The 20,741-nt window shown below is 46.9% G+C and overlaps 1 protein-coding gene across 1 annotated transcript in view; it reads right to left on the bottom strand.

The window, feature by feature from the left end:
- The window catches only part of LOC144683192 (dedicator of cytokinesis protein 11-like), a 285,806-nt gene extending 265,093 nt beyond the window's left edge, over positions 1-20,713 (bottom strand). The window contains exons 1-2 of the mRNA XM_078546152.1: positions 20,629-20,713; positions 8,591-8,676 (exon numbers count right to left, since the gene is read on the bottom strand). Of these exons, the coding sequence (XP_078402278.1) occupies positions 8,591-8,676; positions 20,629-20,713 (171 nt within the window). The remainder of the gene's footprint in view (positions 1-8,590; positions 8,677-20,628) is intronic.
- Positions 20,714-20,741: the final 28 nt, after the last annotated feature.

Here is a 20,741-nt window from a genome sequence, read left to right as displayed (position 1 = left end):
AGCGGAGAGGGAAGAAACAAACGCAGAGAAGGAGATGGTTGGATGAACGGGGCGCGAGGAGGTAAAGGGAAAGGGAGAGACAAGTACGGATGCGAGGAAGGAGAAAGACAGATGGATGGACGTGGGGAGGGAGAGAGATGGGCAGATGCTGAGAGGGAGAAGGATAGACGTTGAGAGGGAGAGAGATGGACAGATGTGGAGAGGGAGAAGGATAGACGTTGAGAGGGAGAGAGATGGACAGACACGGGGAAGCAGAGGGAGAGAGATGCAGGGAGTGAGACAGACATGGGGAGGGAGGTGGAGACGAAGGGAGACAGACGGTGGAGAGGGAGACAGTCGGATGGACGGGCGCGAGGAGGAAAAGGGAAATGAAGAGGCAAGAGAATGGGGCCATGGAGGGAGAGGGAGAGAAACGGGTGGGCATGGGAAGGGAGATGGAGAGAGACAGACAGGCACGGGGAGGGAGATGGAGAGAGACAGACAGGCATGGGAAGGGAGAGGGACAGAGACGAACCGATGTATGGAGGGAGAGGGAGAGAGATGGACGGACGCAGGGAGGAGAGAGATGGATAAATACGGGGATGCAGAGGGATGGTGACAGACGCAGGGAATAAAAGCAAGTGAGACAGACATGGGTAGGGAGACAGATGGTGGAGAGGGAGACCGGTGGACGGGCATGAGGAGGAACAGAGAGAGGGAGAGACAAGAACGGGTGTGGAGAGGAAGAGGGAGCGAAACGGTCTGGTGTGGGGAGGGAGAGGGATGGATGGACGTGGGAGGGAGGCAGACAGACGTGGGGAGGCATAGAGGTGGATGGGCGTGGGGAGGAAGATGGACAGGCACAGGGAGGGAGAGAGACAACCGGCATGGGGAGGGAGAGGCAAAGAAACGGACAGACGCAGGAAGGAAAAGGGAGAGAGAGAGACGGATGCACAAATGGAGGGCGAGAGATGGAGATGCAAGGGTGCGGGGAGGGAGAGATAAAGATGGGTGTGGGGAAGGAGTGGGAGAGTGAGGGAGGCCGATGGGTGCATGGAGGGAAAGGGAGTGAGATGGACAGACGTGAGGAGGGAGAGTGACAGACAAGAATGGGTGCGGAGAGGCAGAGAGAGACGGATGGGTGTGGGCAGGGAGATGGAGAGAGGTGGACAGTTGTAGGAAGGGAGAGGGAGAAGACGGATGGGCGCAGGGAGGGAAAGAGATGGATGCAGGGAGTGAGATAGACTTAGGGATGGAGGAGGGACAGACGCTAAGAGGGAGGCGGACAGATGGACAGGTAAGCGGATGAAAAGAGAGAGGGAGATGTAAGACCAGTCGCCGGAGGGAGAGGGAGAGAGAGACGGATGGGCATGGCAAGGGAGAGAGACAGACAGACCGACGTTGGGAGGGAGAGAGAGAGAGAGATGGACAGGCGCGGGGAGGTAAAGGGAGAGGGAGAGACAAAGACGGGCATGATGACGGACAAGGAGAGAGAAGGACAGGCATGTGGAGGGAGTGGGAGAGAGACGTACAAACGCGGGGATGGCGAGAGATGGACGGGTGCAGGGAGGGAGAGGGAGAGAGATGGGCGGACGCGAGGAGGGAGAGAGATGGAAGAGCATGGAGAGGGAGAGGGAGAGAGATGGATGGAGGCTGGGAGGGGGATGGAGAGAGACAGATGCAGGGAGGGGGAGAGAGGGACAGATGTGGGGAGCCAGAGGGGGAGAGATGGACAGATGCTGGGGGGAGAGGGAGAGAGACAGAGGTGGAGAGGGAGTGGGAGAGGGAAGAGAAACAGATGCGGGGAGTTAGAGGGAGTGGGACAGGGACTGACAGGCAAGAGGGGGGAGAGGGACAGCCGTGCCTAGACAGAGAGAGAGATGAGGAGGAGGGAGAAGGTTGAAGAGCGAGAGAGAGAGAGACATGGGGAAGAACGGGAGAGAGAGAGAGAGAGAGGGACCTGGGAGGGTGAGAGTGGGAGAAAGAGAGAGACAGAGACAGATGTGGGGAAGAGCGGGAGAGGGAGAGGGAGAGATGCAGGAAGGGAGAGAGAGAGAAATACAGATGGATCCAGGGAGGGAGAGAGACAGAGAGAGAGACTCGGGAGGCAGTGGGAAAGAGGGAGAGAGTCAGACCCCGGGAGGGAGAGCAGTGGAGAGTGCGAAAGAGGGAGAGACAGACACGGGGATTGAGTGGGAGAGACCCGGGAGAGAGAGAGACCTGGGAGGGTGAGGGAGAGAGACAGAGGTATGGGTAGAGAGAAAGGAAGACGGGTAGAGGAGACAGCAAGACCCTAGCGGGAGACAGTTACCTGGGGAGAAGAGGGGCAGGAACCCCCAGGGAGAGGAGGGACAGATCCTGGGACAGAGAGAGGGAGAGACCCAGGGCGAGAGTAACAACTGGGAGAGAGAGATTTGGGGAGAGGAAGGACGAGACCGGAGAGAGGTTTGGGGGAAGAAAGTGATGGCTCGGAAAGGAAAGTAGGGAAGTAATTGGAAGGGGAGTGGGAGAGAGGAAGCAGTGGGGGTAGAGGATAATGGGGCAGGAGGGTGGCTGGGGTGAGGGAGACTAGGTTACACAAGGAGGGTGGGGGGGAGTGCATGGCGTGTGGATGATGGGGGGAGTGGGTGACAGGTGGGTAGGGTGGTGGGAGTGGGTGAGGTCGGGGGAGTGGATGGCACAGGGAGCAGGTGGCGAGGGGAGGGTGGGGGGAGCGGGTGGCGAGGGGAGGTGATATTTACTAAAGTGAGGAGGGAGGTGAGAGGAGGCAATATTTAATCTTTCAATCCTTCCTCATAGCTCAAACCCTCCAGCCCAGGCAGCATCCTGGTAAATCTCCTCTGCACCCTCTCCAGTGCAATCACATCCTTCCTATAATGTAGTGACCAGAACTGCATGCAGTACTCCAGCTGTGGCCTAATCAGTGTTTTATTCAGTTCCAGCACAACCTCCCTGCTCTTGTATTCTATGCCTCGGTTAATAAAGACAAGTATCCCATATGCCCTCTTAACCACCTGCTACCTTCAGGGATCTATGGATATGCACACCAAGGTCCCTCTGATCTTCAGTACTTTCCGAGGCTCTACTATTCGTAGTGTAATCCCTTGCCTTGTTAGCCCTCCCCAGGTGCATTACTTCACATTTTTCCGGGTTGAATTCTATTTGCCACTACTTTGGCCACCTGACCAGTCCATTGATATCCTCCTGCAGTTTACGGTTATCCTCCTCACTATTTACCACCCTACCAATTTTCATGTAATCCGCGAACTTCTTGATCATACTCCCAACATTTAAGACCAAATCTTTTATGTACACCACAAACAGCAAGGGCCCCAGCACCGAGCCCTGCTCGGTGGAATTCCCACTGGAATCAGACTTCCAGTCACAAAAAATTCCCTCTACCATCACCCTCTGCTTCCTGCTCTCAGCCAGTTTTCACTCCAATGTGCCACTTTGCCTTGGATCCCATGGGCTCTTACTTTCTTGACCAGTCTGCCATGAGGGACCTTATCAAAAGCCTTGCTAAAGTCCATGTAGACCACATCAAATACCTTACCCTCATCAACACTCCCGGTTAACCTCCTCAAAAAATTCTATCAAATTTGTCAAACACTACCTTCCCTTAACAAATCCATGCTGACTATCCCTGATTAATCTGTGTCTGTCTAAGTGCAGATATATTCTGTTCTTCAGAATTCTTTCTAGTAACTTCCCCACCACCGAGGTTAGACTGACTGGCCTGTAATTTTCTGGCCTATCTCTTCCTTTTTTAATAATGGGACAATGTTAGCAGTCCTCCAGTCCCCTGGCACCTCACCTGTGGCCAGAGAGGATTTGAAAATTACTGTCAGGGCCCCTAATATCCCTTCCCTTGCCTCCCTCAATAGCCTGGGATACATCTCATCCAGGCCTGCGGATTTATCCACTTTTAAGGCTGCTAAACTCACTAGTACCTCCTCTCTATGTTAATTTCCTCTAATATTTCACAGTCCTCCGCCCTGATGTCTATACCTGTGTTGTCCTTTTCCATTGTGAAGTCCAATGCAAAGTATTCATTGAGGACTGCACCCACAGTCTCCAGGTCCACACACAGATTGCCCCTATGGTCCCTAATTGGCCCTACTCTTTCCCTAATTATTCTCTTGCTCTTTATATATTTAAAAAACCCTTTTGGGTTTTCCTTTATTGTGCCCACCAATGCTTTCTCATACACTCTCTTAGCTTTCCTAATTTCCTTTTTACGCTCCCGCTGCACTTTTTATACTCCTCTAGGGACTCTGCCATATTGAGCCCTCGGTATCTGCCATAAGCTTCTCTTTTTTTTCTTAATCCTAACCTTTATGTCCCTTGACATCCAGGGTTCTCCGGACTCAATCCCCCCACTTTGTCTTTAAGGGAACATATTTGCCCTGTACTCTCACTATTTCCTCCTTGAATGCCTCCCACTGCTCTGACACAGTTTTATCTGCAAGTAGCTGCTCCCTTGGGCCACTTGGGTCACTTGGGTCAAATCGCATCTCATCTTAGTAAAATTAGCCTTTCCGCAGTTTAGAATTTTTATTCCCGGCCCAATCTTACCTTTTTCCATAACTATCCTAAATCTAACTGAGTTATGGTCACTATCTCCAAAATGCTCCCCTACTGATATGCCTTCCACCTGCTTGGGCTGATTTCCGAATATTAGGTCCAGAACTGCCCTTTCCCTTGTTGGGCTTTCTATGTACTGGCTAAAAAAGCTCCTCTAGACGTAACTTAAGAATTTTGCTCCCTCCCTACCTTGCACACTAAAACTACCCCAGTTAATATCTGGGTAGTTAAAACTCCCTACTATTACTACCCTATTAATCTTACACTTCTCTGAAATTTGATTACATATTTGATCCTCTATCTCTCCCTGATGGTTTGGGGGCCTATGGTACACACCCAACCTTTTGTCTTTTTTACTTCTACCCATATGGCTTCATTTGATGATCCTTCCAAGATATTACCCCTCTCACTGCTATAATTGATTCCTTGATCAATATTGCAACACCCCCACTCCTCTTCTACCTCCCTCTCTATCTCGTCTGAATGCCCTATGACCAGGAATGTTGAGCTGCCAATCCTGCCCTCCTTTTAGCCAAGCCTCAGTCATAGCTATGATATCATACTCCCACGTGCCTATCTGTGCCCTCAGCTCGCCTGTCTTATCCCTCAGGCTCCTTACATTGAAATATATTCCATTTAGCCATGCTAAACTCACATTTCTTATCCAGCCTATGTTTCCTCTGCCTTCCAGACTCATAATGTTCTAACTTCTAATTCCATCGCAGCTTTTCTCCCCTCTGAACTACATTTCACAATCCCACCCCCCTGCCAATTTAATTTAAATCTACCCCAACAGCATTGGCAAACCTCCCAGCGAGGATGTTGGTCCCGTTCCTGTTCAGATGTAACCCGTCCAACTTGTACAGGTCCCACCATCCCCAGAAACAGTTCCAATGCCCCAGGAATGTAAAGCCCTCCCTCCTGCACCATCTCACCAACCATGCATTCATCTGCTCTATCCTTCTGTTCCTATACTCACTATTGCGTGGCACCGGGAGTAATCCAGAGATTACTACCTTTGAAGTCCTGCTTTTCAATTTCCTACCTAGCTCCCTAAAGTCTGCTTGCAGGACCACATTTCTCTTTCTTCCAATGTCATTGGTCCCAACATGGACCACAACCTCTAGCTGTTGACTCTCCCCCTTCAGAATGCCCTGCAGCCGTTCCATGACATCATTGACCCTGGCACCCTGGAAGCAACATACCATCCTGCAGTCACGTATACGACCGCATAAGTGCCTGTCTACTCCCCTCACTAATGAATCCCCTACCACTATTGGCCTTCCACAATTCCTCCTCCCCCCCTACCCCTGAGCAGCTGGACCACCCACAGTGCCATGGCTTTGGCTCTGGTTAGCCTCCATAGAGGAACCATCACTCTCACCGTTTTCCAAGGCTGAAAAACGGTTTGCGAACGAGATGCACTCAGAGGATTACCTCACTACCTGCCTGCTGGTCCCCTTTTTCTGTCTGGTGGTCACCCATCCCTCCTCTGCTTGCACTTCCTTAAGCTGCGGGGTGACCACATCCTGAAACGTGCTATCCACGAACCTCTCAGTCTCGTGAATGCACCGTAGTGCCCCCAACTGCCGCTCAAGCTCCAAAACCCAGAGTTCGAATTTCTCCAGTTGGAAGCATCTCCTGCACACATGGTAATCTAGACCGCCTGGAGCGGCTAGGATTTCCCACATAGCACAGGTTGTGCAAATCATGGGTCTCAGCTCCCCAGACTCATAGGTGAGAGCGCTACCAGCTGAGCCACGGCTGACACTTTAGGGCTAAGTCATGATAAAGAGTGGATGGGAGATGAAGTGAGGGAGGGGTAATAGGAATAGCCAGGAGGGGGGATGGAGGGGGAAATCCAGATAAAGGGAAGAAAAGGGATATCAGGATAATGGAAGGAAGGGGAAAATAAAGGTATAAAGGATGTGAGGGAGGGGAAAAACAGGATAAAGGGTCAGAGTCAGTGAGAAAGGGAAAAATGGGAAGGGAGAGGAAAATGAGGAGGGATAGCAAGAAATCAGGATTAAGGGAGGCTGGGAGAAATCTGACCAAAGAATGAAAAGGAGGGGGGATCAGGATAAAGGGAAGAGGGATAATAAGGGGAGATTGGGGAGGGCGAATTCAGGACCTAAAGGGAGCAAATAATGCGATAAAGGGAAGGGAGGGGGAAATCGGGAAGAAGGGAGGTTGGGGGAGTATAAGGATCTAAAAGAGGAGGGATGAAGGATATGGGGAGGGGGAATATCAGCTGATACATGGGAAATGTGTAGGTAAAGGATGTGAGGGAGGGGGAAATTAGGCTATAGGGTAAGACTGAGGAGGATATTGGGATAAAGTGGGTCAGAGAAGGAAATCAAAATGGAGGGAGGGAGGGGGACATCAGGTTTAAAGAGGGAGGAAGAGTATGAAGGGAGAGAAAGTAACATGAGTAGATAAGGAAGGAGGAAAATGGAATTCAAGGTTTAAAGGGGCATGGCGTGAGGGGAATCAAGGGAGTTATACTGAACCTTTAGAAATCTCTGGTAAGGCCTGAACTGGGGTATTGTGTTTAATTCTGGACACCATATTTCAGAAAGAATAAGGCCTTGGCAAGAAAGCAGAGGATTTACTAGAATTATACCAGAGATGAGGGATTTAGGTGAAGCCAAGGGACAAATAAAGCAGGGTATGCTTTCCTTAGAGCAGAGAAGGCTGAGGAGAGAGTTGCTACAGGCATTGTTTATGAGGGTCTTTTGATAAAATGACTGGGGATATTGTTGCCACTAGATTGAGGTTTCATAACCAGGAGACACAGATTTAAGCCAGGATTTTCCAGCCCCTCCCTGATGGGACCCACCGTTGGGTATGTGGCGGGCCAGCCAAAAGCCCATTTATTTTCAGTGGGACCAGAAGATCCTGGTGTTGTGCGGGGCCAGAAAATTCCGGCCTTAAGGTTGGCGAAAGAAGCAGAGCAGTATTTTCTGAGGATTCTCTTTTACGCCGCAAGTTGTTGTGATCTGGAATGTGCTGCCTGAAAGGACAGTGGAAGCGTATTCAAAAATAACTTTGATAAGGAATCGGATAAATAGTTGAAAAGGACAAAATTGCAGGGCTATGGAGTACGAGGAGGGGAGCGGGACTCTTGCATTGATCCTTCAAACAGCCCGGAGAGGCACAATGGCCAAATGGCCTCCCCCTGTGCAGTAAGCTTCTATGATACAATGATTGAGATGATTTTTGTTCTTGTTGACTGGTAGATGATTGCTGAGGACCACCAACATGACCTGTACATTAGACATGCCAGCTATGTAGTACAACCCAATACTGAGAAGTATAGAAGAACAGAGTACATGTCCATAAATCCCTGAAGGTAGCAGGATCGTAGATAAGGTGGTTAAGGAGGTATCCAGGCTACTTTCCTGAGCTGAGGTATAGAGCATAAGAACAGGGAGGTAGTGCTGGAACTGTATAAAACACTGGTTGGACCATAGCTAGAGTGCTGTGTACGGTTCTGGTCACAATTCAAGAAGAATGTGCTTAGCATTTGACAGGGAAGATTTATCAGGATGTTGTCTGGATGGAGAATTTTAGTTATGAGGCACTATTGGGACAGGCTCTCTTTTTGAGCCAGCATAGACACAATGGATTGAATTGCCTCCATCTTTGTTGCAAATGTTCTGTTTCTATGTGACCCATGACCCCTGATTCAGAGGCAAAAGTGCCAGCAACTGAGCCACCAAAGTAACAGTGTGTTAAAAACATACTGGGCCTTTGATACATTGCTACGCAGACATTGCTTTGACAAGTCTCTCCAGAGGTGGCATTGAAGGCTGTGCTGGGAAAGATACTTAATGATCACCTTCACAGCCATAGACTGAGCCATCTGTAGGTTGGCAGGTACATCTGAGTTAGTTGGAACTTGAAGAGGTTGCATAACCCAGCGACTGGATTCTTGATGAAACATAGTTAGGGAAGGTAGGTTTCTGCTGCAGCTCCTGGGCCCGTGGGCACCAAATCACCAAACTGTGGCTGCCTCCTTTACCTCTTCCAGAAATTCCTTTTCCTCATTCCAATCCAAGAGTGCCAATCTCAAACTGGTTCCAACACTGACCTCTTTATATTTACTAACTGTTTCGAAACACAAACCGTTTGCACTGCAAAAACTCAAGTCTGGGTAACTAAGCTATTTTCTTAAGGTTGTTGAACAGCTGTGTGACGAATAAATCTCGGAGGTGGGATAGATCCATTCCAGGATGCTTGAGGAACTAAGGAAGGAAATTGCAAGAATTCTAGCACAAGTCCTCCAGAAATCACAAGGTGTCTCAGGATCAGAGAAAGACAAATGTTATTCCCGTTTTTAAAAGGGGTAGCAAAAGTGACCAAGGAAACCACCAAGCAGTGAGTCTATTGCTGGTAAAATATGGAAACCCTTATTAAAGTTAAGATCATGGAGCATCTGGTAGTATAACAATCTCTTATTCATATAAAATTGTATCAACCTATTTTACCCTGCTTAGTCAAGTGGGTTCAGTTCCACATTGATTTAAGACGAATGGCAAAAGAGCCAACGGCAACATAAGGAAAAACTTTCTTTCACTGAGTAAGTGGTTAGGACCTGGAATGCACTGCCTGAGAGTGTGCTGGAGGCAGGTTCAATCATGGCTTTCAAAAGAGAATTGGATAAGCACCTGAAGAGAAAACATTTGCGGAACTACAGGGAAAAGGTGGGGAAGTGGGACTAGCGGAGTTGCTCTTGTGGAGAGCTGGCACAAACGCAAAAGACCTAATGGCCGCCTCCTGTGCTGTAACTATTTTATGATTCCAGCGAATTTGAATCCATTGATTTGAGTTCACACCTTGGTGGAACTTGAATTCTAGCCTGTTCCTGCCCCCCTGAACTGATTTCTTCCTATGTCCCAATTTTCTTCTCCCCTTGCCTGGTCCCCTTCACCTGCACCTGTGACTCTTCCAATGATCTCTGTCACTTTAATGGTTTCCAGTTTCCTGGCCCTAACCATTGCCTCTTCACCATGGACGTCCAATTTCTCTACACCTCCACCCCATCAGGACAATCCAACAGCTCTCCATTTCTTGAATGGAGGCCCAACTACTCTCCATCTACCATCACCCTCCTCTTGTTCTCACATTTACCAATTTCTTTTGGCAGTACGGAACTTGAGTATTGCTGAAAAAAGAGACATGTCGAAGCTTTTTGTCTTGCACTCATCAGGACACTTTGCAAGAATACCAATATAAGGAGAAGACAACAATTTTCAGTCATAACAATTTCTTCTTTAACTCCACTCACTTCCTCTAACTAAAAGGCTATGGGTCCTAGCTATACCTGATTTGTTTGGTCGGATGTGTAGACCATTCCTTGTTCTAATCCTACTCAAGGCCCCCCCCACCTCAACTCTGTCTCTGGTACATCGATGAATGTATCAGCCCCTCTTCCTGCTCTTGCCCTGCACAGAAAAATTTAATCAATTTTCCTTCTGTTTTTCACCCTTCCCTCACCTTCACATGATTCATCTCTGACGCTTACCATCTCTTCCTTGACTTCTCTGTCTCCGTTTCTGGGAATAGGCTATCAAGTATTTACTATAATCCCTCTGACCCCCACATCTACATTTCTTCAAACACTGCTTCCTGTAAGGACTCTATTCCATTCTCCCAATTTCTTTGCCTTCGTTGCATTTGTTCGGATGATGAAACCCTCTATACTCATGCTTCCAATAGGACTTCCCTTTTTCCTCAACTGAGGGTTTCCCCAACGCGGTGGGCCCTCCACCAAATCCATTCCACACACTTCTGCTCTCTCCCCTTCCCCTCTCCTCCCCTCTCAGAGCCATAGTAGGGCCCCTTGTCCTCACCTTCCATCCTGCCAGCTTACATATTCAACGGATCATCTTCCCCGATTCCTGTCACCTCCAGTGTGATGCCACCACAAAACACATCATCCCCTCCCTCTCTCTCTGGCATTCCTAAGGGTCTGTTTCTTCCCTGACATCAATGTCTATTCCTCGATTACGCACAGCACCGTCTTGCTTTCCTACAGCACCTTGTCATGCAAACCCAGGAGGTGCAACACATGTTCTCTTACCTCCTCCCTTCACATTGCCCAAGGCCCAAACACTCCTTCCAGGTGAAGCAGTGATTTACTGCTTTCGAGTTAGTATACTGTATTCTTTGCTCACGATGTGATCTCCTCTACACTGGGGAGAACAGATGCAGATTGGATGACTTCTTTGTGGAACACCTCCATTCCGTCTGCAAACATGACCCCGAGCTTCCAGTCACCTGCCATTATAATTCTCCATCTTGCTTCCACTCTGATTTTTCTGTCCTCGGACTGATACGCTTTTCCAATGAAGCTTAACACAAGCTCAAAGAATAGCATGTCATCTTTCATCTCAGCACTTTACAGCCTTCTCGACTTAACATTGAGTTCAACAATTTTGGTTCATAACCTCTGCCCCCAAGTTTGTTTCTCTCGCATCTCTTTTACTTTGCATTTGGACGGCAGCAATTCAGGCTACTGTCATCCACACCTCCTCTAGACACATCTTTCGTTTCTTTACTTGTCCTATTACCACTCCCTTTGCCCTTGCACCAAAAAAAATCTTGTCATTTATCTCTCCTGCCCGCCAATCTATCACAGACCTGCCCTTTTGTTCTTCTTCCCAGCCTCCCCTCCCCACCCCTTTCACTTGCTGAAAACCCAATGCATTTCAAACGTTTCTCAGTTCTGATGAAAGGTCATCGATCTGAAACATTAACTCTGCTTCTCTCTCCGAAGATGCTGACTGACCTGCTGAGTATTTCCAGCATTTTCTGCTTTTATTTCATATTTCCAATATCCACTCTATTTTGGTTTAGTATTCCATTGAATAATCAGTTCCCACTCAACATTAAATCATTTGTTCTTTCTCTCTCTGCCTCAGGATTTCACTAGATTCATCTTTCCATCTCCTGTTGCAAATATGTGTTCTCGCATCGGACTAAAATGGTTCTCTGTTTCCAATTCTGTCTGGAATAAAACTGAATGCTTTTTTTTTCTCTCCTTGGATTTTGCTGGGTGCTCTCCCTCTCTGGATTATGCTAATTGCTCTCTTTGTACAATATTACACTGCATGCTCAGTTTTCTCTCTCTCTCTCGCTCTCTCTCTCTCACACACATACCGTGCAATAATGAGTGTTTTTCCTTTCTCGATTATGTTCAATGCTCTGTTCTCTAACATTCTCTGGATTATACTGACTTTTGTTTAGTCCCACATCCTTGCTTTTTCTGCATTCCCCTGTAAATTCCTCATCCTCAAGCGCCTGTCCAGCTTCCTTTTAAAATTATTTAAGATCGGCTTCCACCATCTTTTCAGTTCGAGTGTTCCAAATCCTGACAACTGTCTGAATGAAAACATTTCTCTTCATCTCCCCTTTAATTTTTAGTCAATGATTTTAAATCTATGATCTCTGGCTATTGGCTCAATTAGCAGTGGGATCAGTTTTTCTATCTCTATCCAAATGCCTCATCATCCTGCAAACCTCAGCTCACTTCTTAACCTTTTCTATTCCAATGAGAGCAGCCCTAGCATTTCCTTATACTGAAGTCCCTCATTCCTAGTATCATGCTGGTAATCCTCCGCTGTGCCTGTTACATCTTTTCTGAGATGTGGTGCCCAGAATTGTCCACAATACTCCAACTGACATCTAATCAGTGACGAGCCGAATGGTCTCCTCCTGCACTGTAATGACTCTATAAAATTCTAGCATGATCTCTGCTTTTATATTCAAAGGCTCATGTGCATGTAAAGCCCCCTTGTCAACTTGCCCTGCCCCCTTTAAGGATTTGTGTATATGGACACCGAGGTGTCTCTGCCTACCTACACTTTTCAGAATTGTACCATTCATAGCATATTGTCTTTCCATATTAATCCTCTCAAAGTGCATCACTTCACACCTCTCCACGTTAAACTCTATCTGTCCTGTGTCTACCCATTTCACCATCCTGTCTATATCATCTCAAAATCTACAAATGCCTTCATCAGCACCTACTACTTTGGTAAGTTTACAATCATCTGCAAAGTGTATAATGCTGCCCCCTGCCACTCTACCCATCCACATGAGTCTAGGTTATTTATAAAAATTGTAAAGATTGATGGCCCCAAAAGGGAAACTTTGGAACACCACTGCAAACCAGCCCCCCGCCAAGTCAAAAAACATTCACAGAACTACAGAATTTTATCGGCACAGAAGGAGGCCATTCGACCTATCGTATCTGCACTGTCTTTCCAAATGAGCATTATAACCTAGTGTCATTGCCCTGCTTTTCCCTGTACCCATGCATGTTGTTCCTATTCATATACTCATCTAATGCCCTCTTGAATGCCTCGATTGAACCTGCCTCCATCACACTTCCAGGCAGTGCATTCCAGCTCTGAACCACTCGTTGTGTGAAAAAGCTTTTTATTACATCACATTTCTTCTTTTGAAAATCACTTTAAATCTGTGCCCTCTCGTTCTTGATCCTTTTATGAACGGGAACAGCTTCTCCTATCTACTCTGTCCAGCCCCCTCATGATTTTGAACACCTCTATCAAATCTCCTCTTAGACTTCTTCTCTCCAAGGAGAAGAGTCCCAAACTCTCAAATCTATTATCGTAACTGAAGTTTCTCACCCCTGGAATCATTCTTGTAAACCTCTTCTGCCCTCTCTCCAATATATTCACATCCTTCCGATAATTTGGTGCCCGGAACCGTACACAGTATTCCAGCTGTGGTCTAATGAGTGTCTTATATGAATTCAACGAGTGTTTTGGGTCTGGAATGCACTGCCTGGAAGTGTGGTGGAGGCAGGTTCAATTGAGGCGTTCAAGAGGGCATTGGAAGATTATTTGAATAGAAACAATGCACAGGGGTATGGGGAAAAGGCAGGGCAATGGCACTAGGTCATAATGCCCATTTGGAGAGCCGGTGCAGACAGGATGAGCCGAATGGCCTCCATCTATGCCGTTAAAATTCTGTGATTCTGTAAGTGGTTTGGAGGGGAACTTGCAGGTGGAGGGGTTCCCATGTATCTGCTGCCCTTGTCCTTCTAGATGGCAGTGGCTGTGGGCTTGGAAGGTGCTGCCTAAGGAGCCTTGGTGAGTTCCTGCAGTGCATCTTGTAGATGGTACACACTGCTGCTACCGTGGGTCGGTGGTGGGGGGAGTGAATGTTTATGGATGGAGTGCCAACCAAGTGAGCTGCTTTGTCCTGGATGGTGTCAAGCCTCTTGAGTTGGAGCTGCACTCATCCAGGCAAGTGGAAAGTACTCCATCACACTCCTGACTTATGCCTTGTAGATGGTGGACAGGCTTTGGGGAGTCAGGAGGCAAGTTACTCGCCACAAGATTCCCAGCCTTTGACCTGCTCTTGAGCCACAGTATTTATATGGTTAGTTCAGTTCAGTTTCTGGCCAATGGTAACCCCCAAGATGTTGATAGTCGGGGATTCAGTGATGGTCATGCCATTGAATGTCAAGGGCTGATGGTTAGATACTCTCTTGTTGGAAATGGTTATTGCCTGGCACTTGTGAGGCGCAAATGTTTCTTGTGGTCCAGGTGTTGCTGCATTTGGATATGGACTGCCTCAGTAACTGAGGAGCCGAGAATGGTGCTGAACATTGTGCAATCATCAGCGAACATTCCCACTTCTGACCTTTTGATGGAAGGAAGGTCATTGATGAAGCAGCTGAAGATGGTTGGACTGAGGACACTACCCTGAGGAACTCCTGCAGTGATGTCCTGGAGCTGAGCTGATTGACCTCCAACAGCCACAGTAATTTTCCTTTGTGCTAGGTATGACTCCAACCAACAAAGAGATTTCCCTCTGCTTCTCATTGAATCCAGTTTTGATAGGGCTCCTTGATGCCACCCTCAATCAAATGCTGCCTTGATGTCAAGGGCAGTCACTCTCACCTCACCTCGGGACTTCAGCTCTTTTGTCCATAGTTGAACCAAGGCTGTAATGAGGTCAGGAGCTGAGTGACCCTGGCACAACCCAAACTGAGTGTCAGTGAGCAGGTTATTGCTAAGCAAGTGCCACTTGATAATTCTGTTGATGACCCTTTCAATCACTTTACTGATGATGGAGACTAGACTGATGGGGTGGTAATTGAGTGGTTGGATTTGTCCTGCTTTTTGTGCACAGGACATAACTGGGCAATCTTCCACGTTGCCCGGTAGATGTCAGTGTTGTAGCTGCACTGGAACAGTTTGGCTAGGGGCGTGGCAAGTTCTGGAGCATAAGTCTTCAGTACTATTGCAGGAATATTATCAGGGTCTTAGAAAATCCAAGAAGGCATAATGACTAAAATGGAATGAAAGCATGGAGAAAGGAGATTCTGATTGATAATAAATTGAAGTTATTGCGACAATGTTCTGTGGCAGTGAATAAATTAAATTAGATGTTGGGACGTGTTAAAAAATCAATACTGAGTAGAAATCGTGAGGTAATCCTACCACTTCATAAATGATTGGTGTGATCATCTTTTTAATACTTTGTGCAGCTCTGGTTAGTATGGTACAAAAAGGATGTTGCAGCTATGATAGGTCACAGAGGAGAGGAACCAGAATAATGATGGGGATGGAAGGACTGGATTATGTAAAGCAAGCATGTTGTCACTGGAAAAGAGAAGGTGGAGAGGTGATATGGTGGCATTTTTTAGGATTCCTGAGAACTGGTGCCCAGAACTGATCACATTACCCTGATGGGATACAGCCAAAGATTGAAAACCTGGAACAAAACTTCGACTCCTAGGGAACAGCTACTTGTGGGGAAACCTACAGAGGAGCAGTGGGGGGCATTCAAAAAGGAAATGGGGAGGGTACAGGCTCAACATGTTCCCTCTAGGGTGATAGGAAGGAGTAACAAGCCCAGAGAACCATGGATGACCAGAGAAATTCAGGTTACGATGAGAAGGAAAAGAGAGGCTGTTAGCAGGTACAAGGGAAGCAAATCTGGCTGGTAAAAGTAGGGAAAATCCCAAGATATTCTATAAGTATATCAATGGGAAGAGGATAACCAGAGAAAGAGTAGGGCCCATAAGGGACCAAGGGGGCAATCTATGAGTGGAGCCAGAGGACTTCGCTAGTGTTGAATGAATACTTCACATCCGTCTTCACCCAAGAGAATGAGGATGAAGGTATCGATCTCGGGGGGAGAGACTGCGAGGCTCTTGAGCAAATTGATACAGGGAGTGACAAGGTATTGGAGGTGTTGGCAGGCTTAAAAGTGGACAAATCTCCAGGTCCGGGTGATTTGTGTCCCAGACTGCTGAGGGAGGCAAGGGAGGATATCGCACGGGCTCTGACCCAAATTTCTAATTCCTCTCTGGCCTCGGGGGATATGCCAGAGGACTGGAGAACAGCTAATGTGGTTCCACTATTTAAGAAGGGTTGTAGAGATAAGAGAGGTTGGAGAAACTCGGATTGTTCTCACTAGAGCTACGGAGATTGAGGGGCGACTTGATAGAAGTTTACAAAATTATGAGTGGCATGGACAGAGTAGATAGTCAGAAGCTTTTTCCCAGGGTGGAAGAGTCAATTACTAGGGGACATAGATTTAAGGTGAGAGGAGAAAACTATAAAGGTGATGTGTGGGGCAAGTTTTTTACGTAGAGGGTAGTGAGTGTCTGGAATTCACTGCCAGAGGAGGTGGTGGAAGCAGGTACAATAGTGGTGTTTAAGAGGCAGCTGGACAAAGACATTAATAGGATGGGAATAGCGGGAAACGGACCCCGGAAGTGCAAAATGTTTTAGTTGACATGCAATATGATCAGCGCAGGCTTGGAGGGCCGAAGGGCCTGTTCCTGTGCTGTACTTTTCTTTGTTCTTTTGTTCTTTGTAAGCCAGGGAACTACAGGCCAGTGAGTCCCACATCACTGGTAGGGAAACTATTGGAGAAAATTCTGAAGGATAGAGTCTATCTCCACTTGGAGAGGCAAGGTTTGATCAGGGATAGTCAACATGGCTTTGTCAGAGGGAGGTCATGCCTAACAAATTTGATTGAATTTTTTGAGGAGGTGTGTAGATGAGGATAGTGGAGTTGATGTAGTTTATATGGATTCAGCAAAGCCTTTGACAAGGTCCCACATGGGAGACATATAAAGAAGGCAAATGTACATGGGATACAGGGTAATTTGTTAAGATGGATTCAAAATTGGCTTAGTTGTAGGAGACAGAGGGTGATGACAGAAGGACGCATTAGTGACTGGAAGCCAGTGTCCAGTGGCATACCACAGGGATTTGTGCTCAGTCCCCTATTATTTGTCATTTATATAAACAACATAGGTGACTATGTGGGGTGTAGGATTAGTAAGTTTGCAGATGACTCAAAGATTGGCCGGGTGGTTAACAGTGAGGTTGAGTGTTTTGGGCTACAGGAGGATATAGATGGGATGATCAAATGGGCAGATAAGTGGCAGATGGAATTTAACCCTGAAAAGTGTGAGGTGATACACTTTGGAAGGAGTAATTTGATAAGGAAGTATTCAATGAACGGCATGATACTAGGAAGCTCTGAGGAACAAAAGGACCTTGGCGTGTGTGTCCATAATCTCTGAAGGCGGAGGGGCATGTTAGTGGGGTGGTGAAAAAGGCATACGGGCCACTTGCCTTTATCAATCGAGGCATAGATTACAAAAGTAGGGAGGTCATGTTGGAGTTGTATAGAACCTTGGTGAGGCCACAGCTGGAGTATTGTGTGCAGTTCTGGTCGCCACATTATACGAAGGATGTGATTGCACTGGAGGGGGTGCAGAGGAGATTCATCAGGATGTTGCCTGGGACGAAACATTTAAGTTATGAAGAGAGGTTGGATAGACTTGGGTTGTTTTTGTTGGAGCAGAGAAGACTGAGGGGTGACCTGATCGCGGTGTACAAGATTATGAGGGGCATGGACTGGGAGCATCTGTTCCCCTTAGTTGAAGGGTCAGTCACAAGGGGACATAAGTTCAAGGTGAGGGGCAGGAGGTTTAGGGGGGATGTGAGGAAACATTGTTTCACCCAGAGGGTGGTGACGGTCTGGAATACACTGCCTGGCAGGGTGGTGGTGCGGGCCTCCTCACATCCTTTAAAAAGTAACTGGATGAGCACTTGGCATGTCATAACATTCAAGGTAATGAGCCAAGTGCTGGTAAATGGGGTTAGGTAGGTAGGTCAGGTGTTTCTTATGTGTCGGTGCAGACTCGATGTGCCGAAGGGCTTCTTCGGCACTGTGTGATTCTGTGATTCTGTGAAATCAGCGGAGGCGTTAATGGAGTACAGAAAGTGCAGGGTGGAGCTTAAGAAAGCAATTAGGAGAGCACAGAGGGGATATGAGAAAGCAGTGGCTGGTAAAAGTAGGGAAAATCCCAAGATATTCTAGAAGTATATCAATGGGAAGAGGGTAACCAGGGAAAGAATGGGGCCCATAAGGGACCAAGGGGGCAATCTATGTGTGGAGCCAGAGGACATCGCTAAAGTGTTGAATGAATACTTCACATCTGTCTTCACCCAAGAGAATGAGGATGAAGGTATCGATCTCGAGGAGAGAGACTGCGAGGTTCTTGAGCAAATTGATATAGGGAGTGACAAGGTATTGGAGGTGTTGGCAGGCTTAAAAGTGGACAAATCTCCGGGTCCGGATGATTTGTGCCCAGACTGCTGAGGGAAGCAAGGGAGGAAATCGCAGGGGCTCTGACCCAAATTCCTAATTCCTCTCTGGCCACGGGGGAGGTGCCAGAGGACTGGAGAACAGCTAATGTGGTTCCGCTATTTAAGAAGGGTTGTAGAGATAAGCCAGAGAACTACAGGCCAGTGAGTCTCACGTCAGTGGTAGGGAAACTATTGGAGAAAATTCTGAAGGAGAGAATCTATCTCCACTTGAAGAGACAAGGTTTGATCAGGAATAGTCAACATGGCTTTGTTAGAGGGAGCTCATGCCTAACAAATTTGATTGAATTTTTTGAGGTGACCAGGTGTGTAGATGAGGGTGGTGGAGTTGATGTAGTTTATATGGATTTCAGCAAAGCCTTTGACAAGGTCCCACATGGGAGACATATAAAGAAGGCAAATGTACATGGGATACAGGGTAATTTGTTAAGATGGATTCAAAATTGGCTTAGTTGTAGGAGACAGAGGGTGATGACAGAAGGATGCTTTAGTGACTGGAAGCTAGTGTCCAGTGGCATACCACAGGGATCTGTGCTGGATCCCCTATTATTTGTCATTTATATAAACGACATAGATGACTATGTGGGGTGTAGGATTAGTAAGTTTGCAGATGACTCAAAGATTGGCCGGGAGGTTAACCGTGAGGTTGAGTGTCTTGGGCTACAGGGAGATATAGACAGGATGGTCAAATGGGTAGATAAGTGGTAGATGGAATTTAACCCTGAAAAGTGTGAGGTGATACACTTTGGAAGGAGTAATTTGACAAGGAAGTATTCAATGAACTGTATGATACTAGGAAGTTCTGAGGAACAAAGGGACCATGGCATGTGTGTCCATAGATCTCTGAAGGTGGAGGGGCATGTTAGTGGGGTGGTGTAAAAAGCATATGGGACACTTGCCTTTATCAATCGAGGCATAGATTACAAAAGTAGGGAGGTCATGTTGGAGTTGTATAGAACCTTGGTGAGGCCACAGCTGGAGTACTGTGTGAAGTTCTGGTCGCCACATTATAGGAAGGATGTGATTGTACTGGAGGCGATGGAGAGGAGATTCACCAGGATGTTGCCTGGGACGAAACATTTAAGTTATGAAGAGAGGTTGGATAGACTTGGGTTGTTTTTGTTGGAGCAGAGAAGACTGAGGGGTGACCTGATCGCGGTGTACAAGATTATGAGGGTCATGGACAGGGTGGACAGGGAGCAGCTGTTCGCCTTAGTTGAATGGTCAGTCACAAGGGGACATAAGTTCAAGGTGAGGGGCAGGAGGTTTAGGGGGGATGTGAGGAAAAACCTTTTTACCCAGAGGGTGATGACGGTCTGGAATGCTGGGAGGGTGGTGGGGGCGGGTTGCCTCACATCCTTTAAAAAGTACCTGGATGAGCACTTGGCACGTCATAGCATTCAAGGCAATGGGCCAAGTGCTGGTAAATGGGAATAGGTAAGTAGGTCAGGTGTTTCTCACGTATCAGTTCAGACTCGATGGGCCGAAGGGCCTCTTCTGCACACGGTGATTCTGTGATTCATTTCAGTCCCCCGAGCTAAAGACAACATTCCATTATCTTTTTAAATTATTTTACCAGTTTTTAGTGATTTATGTGCATGAACTCTCTCATTCTCTTTGCTCATTCACAGTTCCTAGCCTATTACCATTTATAAAATACTCTTATCTATCTTCCATAAGTCTAAAGAGGTTGACCTCTCACGTTCCCATGTTAAACTCCACCTGCCACTGTTTTGGCCATTCGCTCTGTAATGTCTCTTTACAACTCTCTGCTCCCATCTACATTATTTATTGTAGCGCCTAACTTAGTGTCATCAGAAAATTTGGCTCTGTGACTCAATATTCCTTTGTCTAAATCATTTGTAACTATATGGAAAGCTGAGGCTCTAGTACTTATTACGGGAGGACACCAGTAGTCACAAGCTGCCAATCTGACCACACGCCCAACTATTCCTATTCTCTATCTTCTATCCCCTGACCAATTCCCTGATCATGCTGATAAGTTACCTCTAACTCCAGCCACTCTTATTATTGTTAACAGTCTCTTGTGTGGAATCTTGTTCAATACCTCCTGGAAGTTCATGTAAATAATATTTATAGACACTTCTTTAACACGTTAGCTACCTGCTCAAAAAATTCAACTTGTTTGTTAGATATACACCCTTTACAATTCCATGCTCACACTCTCAGTGATATTTGTATAAGTGCTCAGCCACTCTACCCCTAATAACACGTTCCAGTGACTTCTCTACACATATAATTATGTAGTTTATGTCTGCTACTTTTCTTTAATAGTGGAGTGACCTTGGCAATTTTCAATCAAAGGGGGCAATTTCTGAATCGAGAGAGTCTTGGACAATCATGAATAAAGCATCTACAATTTACTCACCTCCTTCTTTTAACACTTTGGTGTGGAAACCATTGGGTCCTGGAGATTTATCTGACTTTAGTCGCATTCCCTTTTCAATTACCATCTTCTTTACTTAAATTGCATCAATTTAT

The sequence above is a fragment of the Cetorhinus maximus genome, chromosome 8 (genome assembly GCF_964194155.1).
Source record: "Cetorhinus maximus chromosome 8, sCetMax3.hap1.1, whole genome shotgun sequence".
Taxonomy (NCBI): Eukaryota; Metazoa; Chordata; class Chondrichthyes; order Lamniformes; family Cetorhinidae; genus Cetorhinus; species Cetorhinus maximus.
This window is presented reverse-complemented; position numbering and strand designations above follow the sequence as displayed.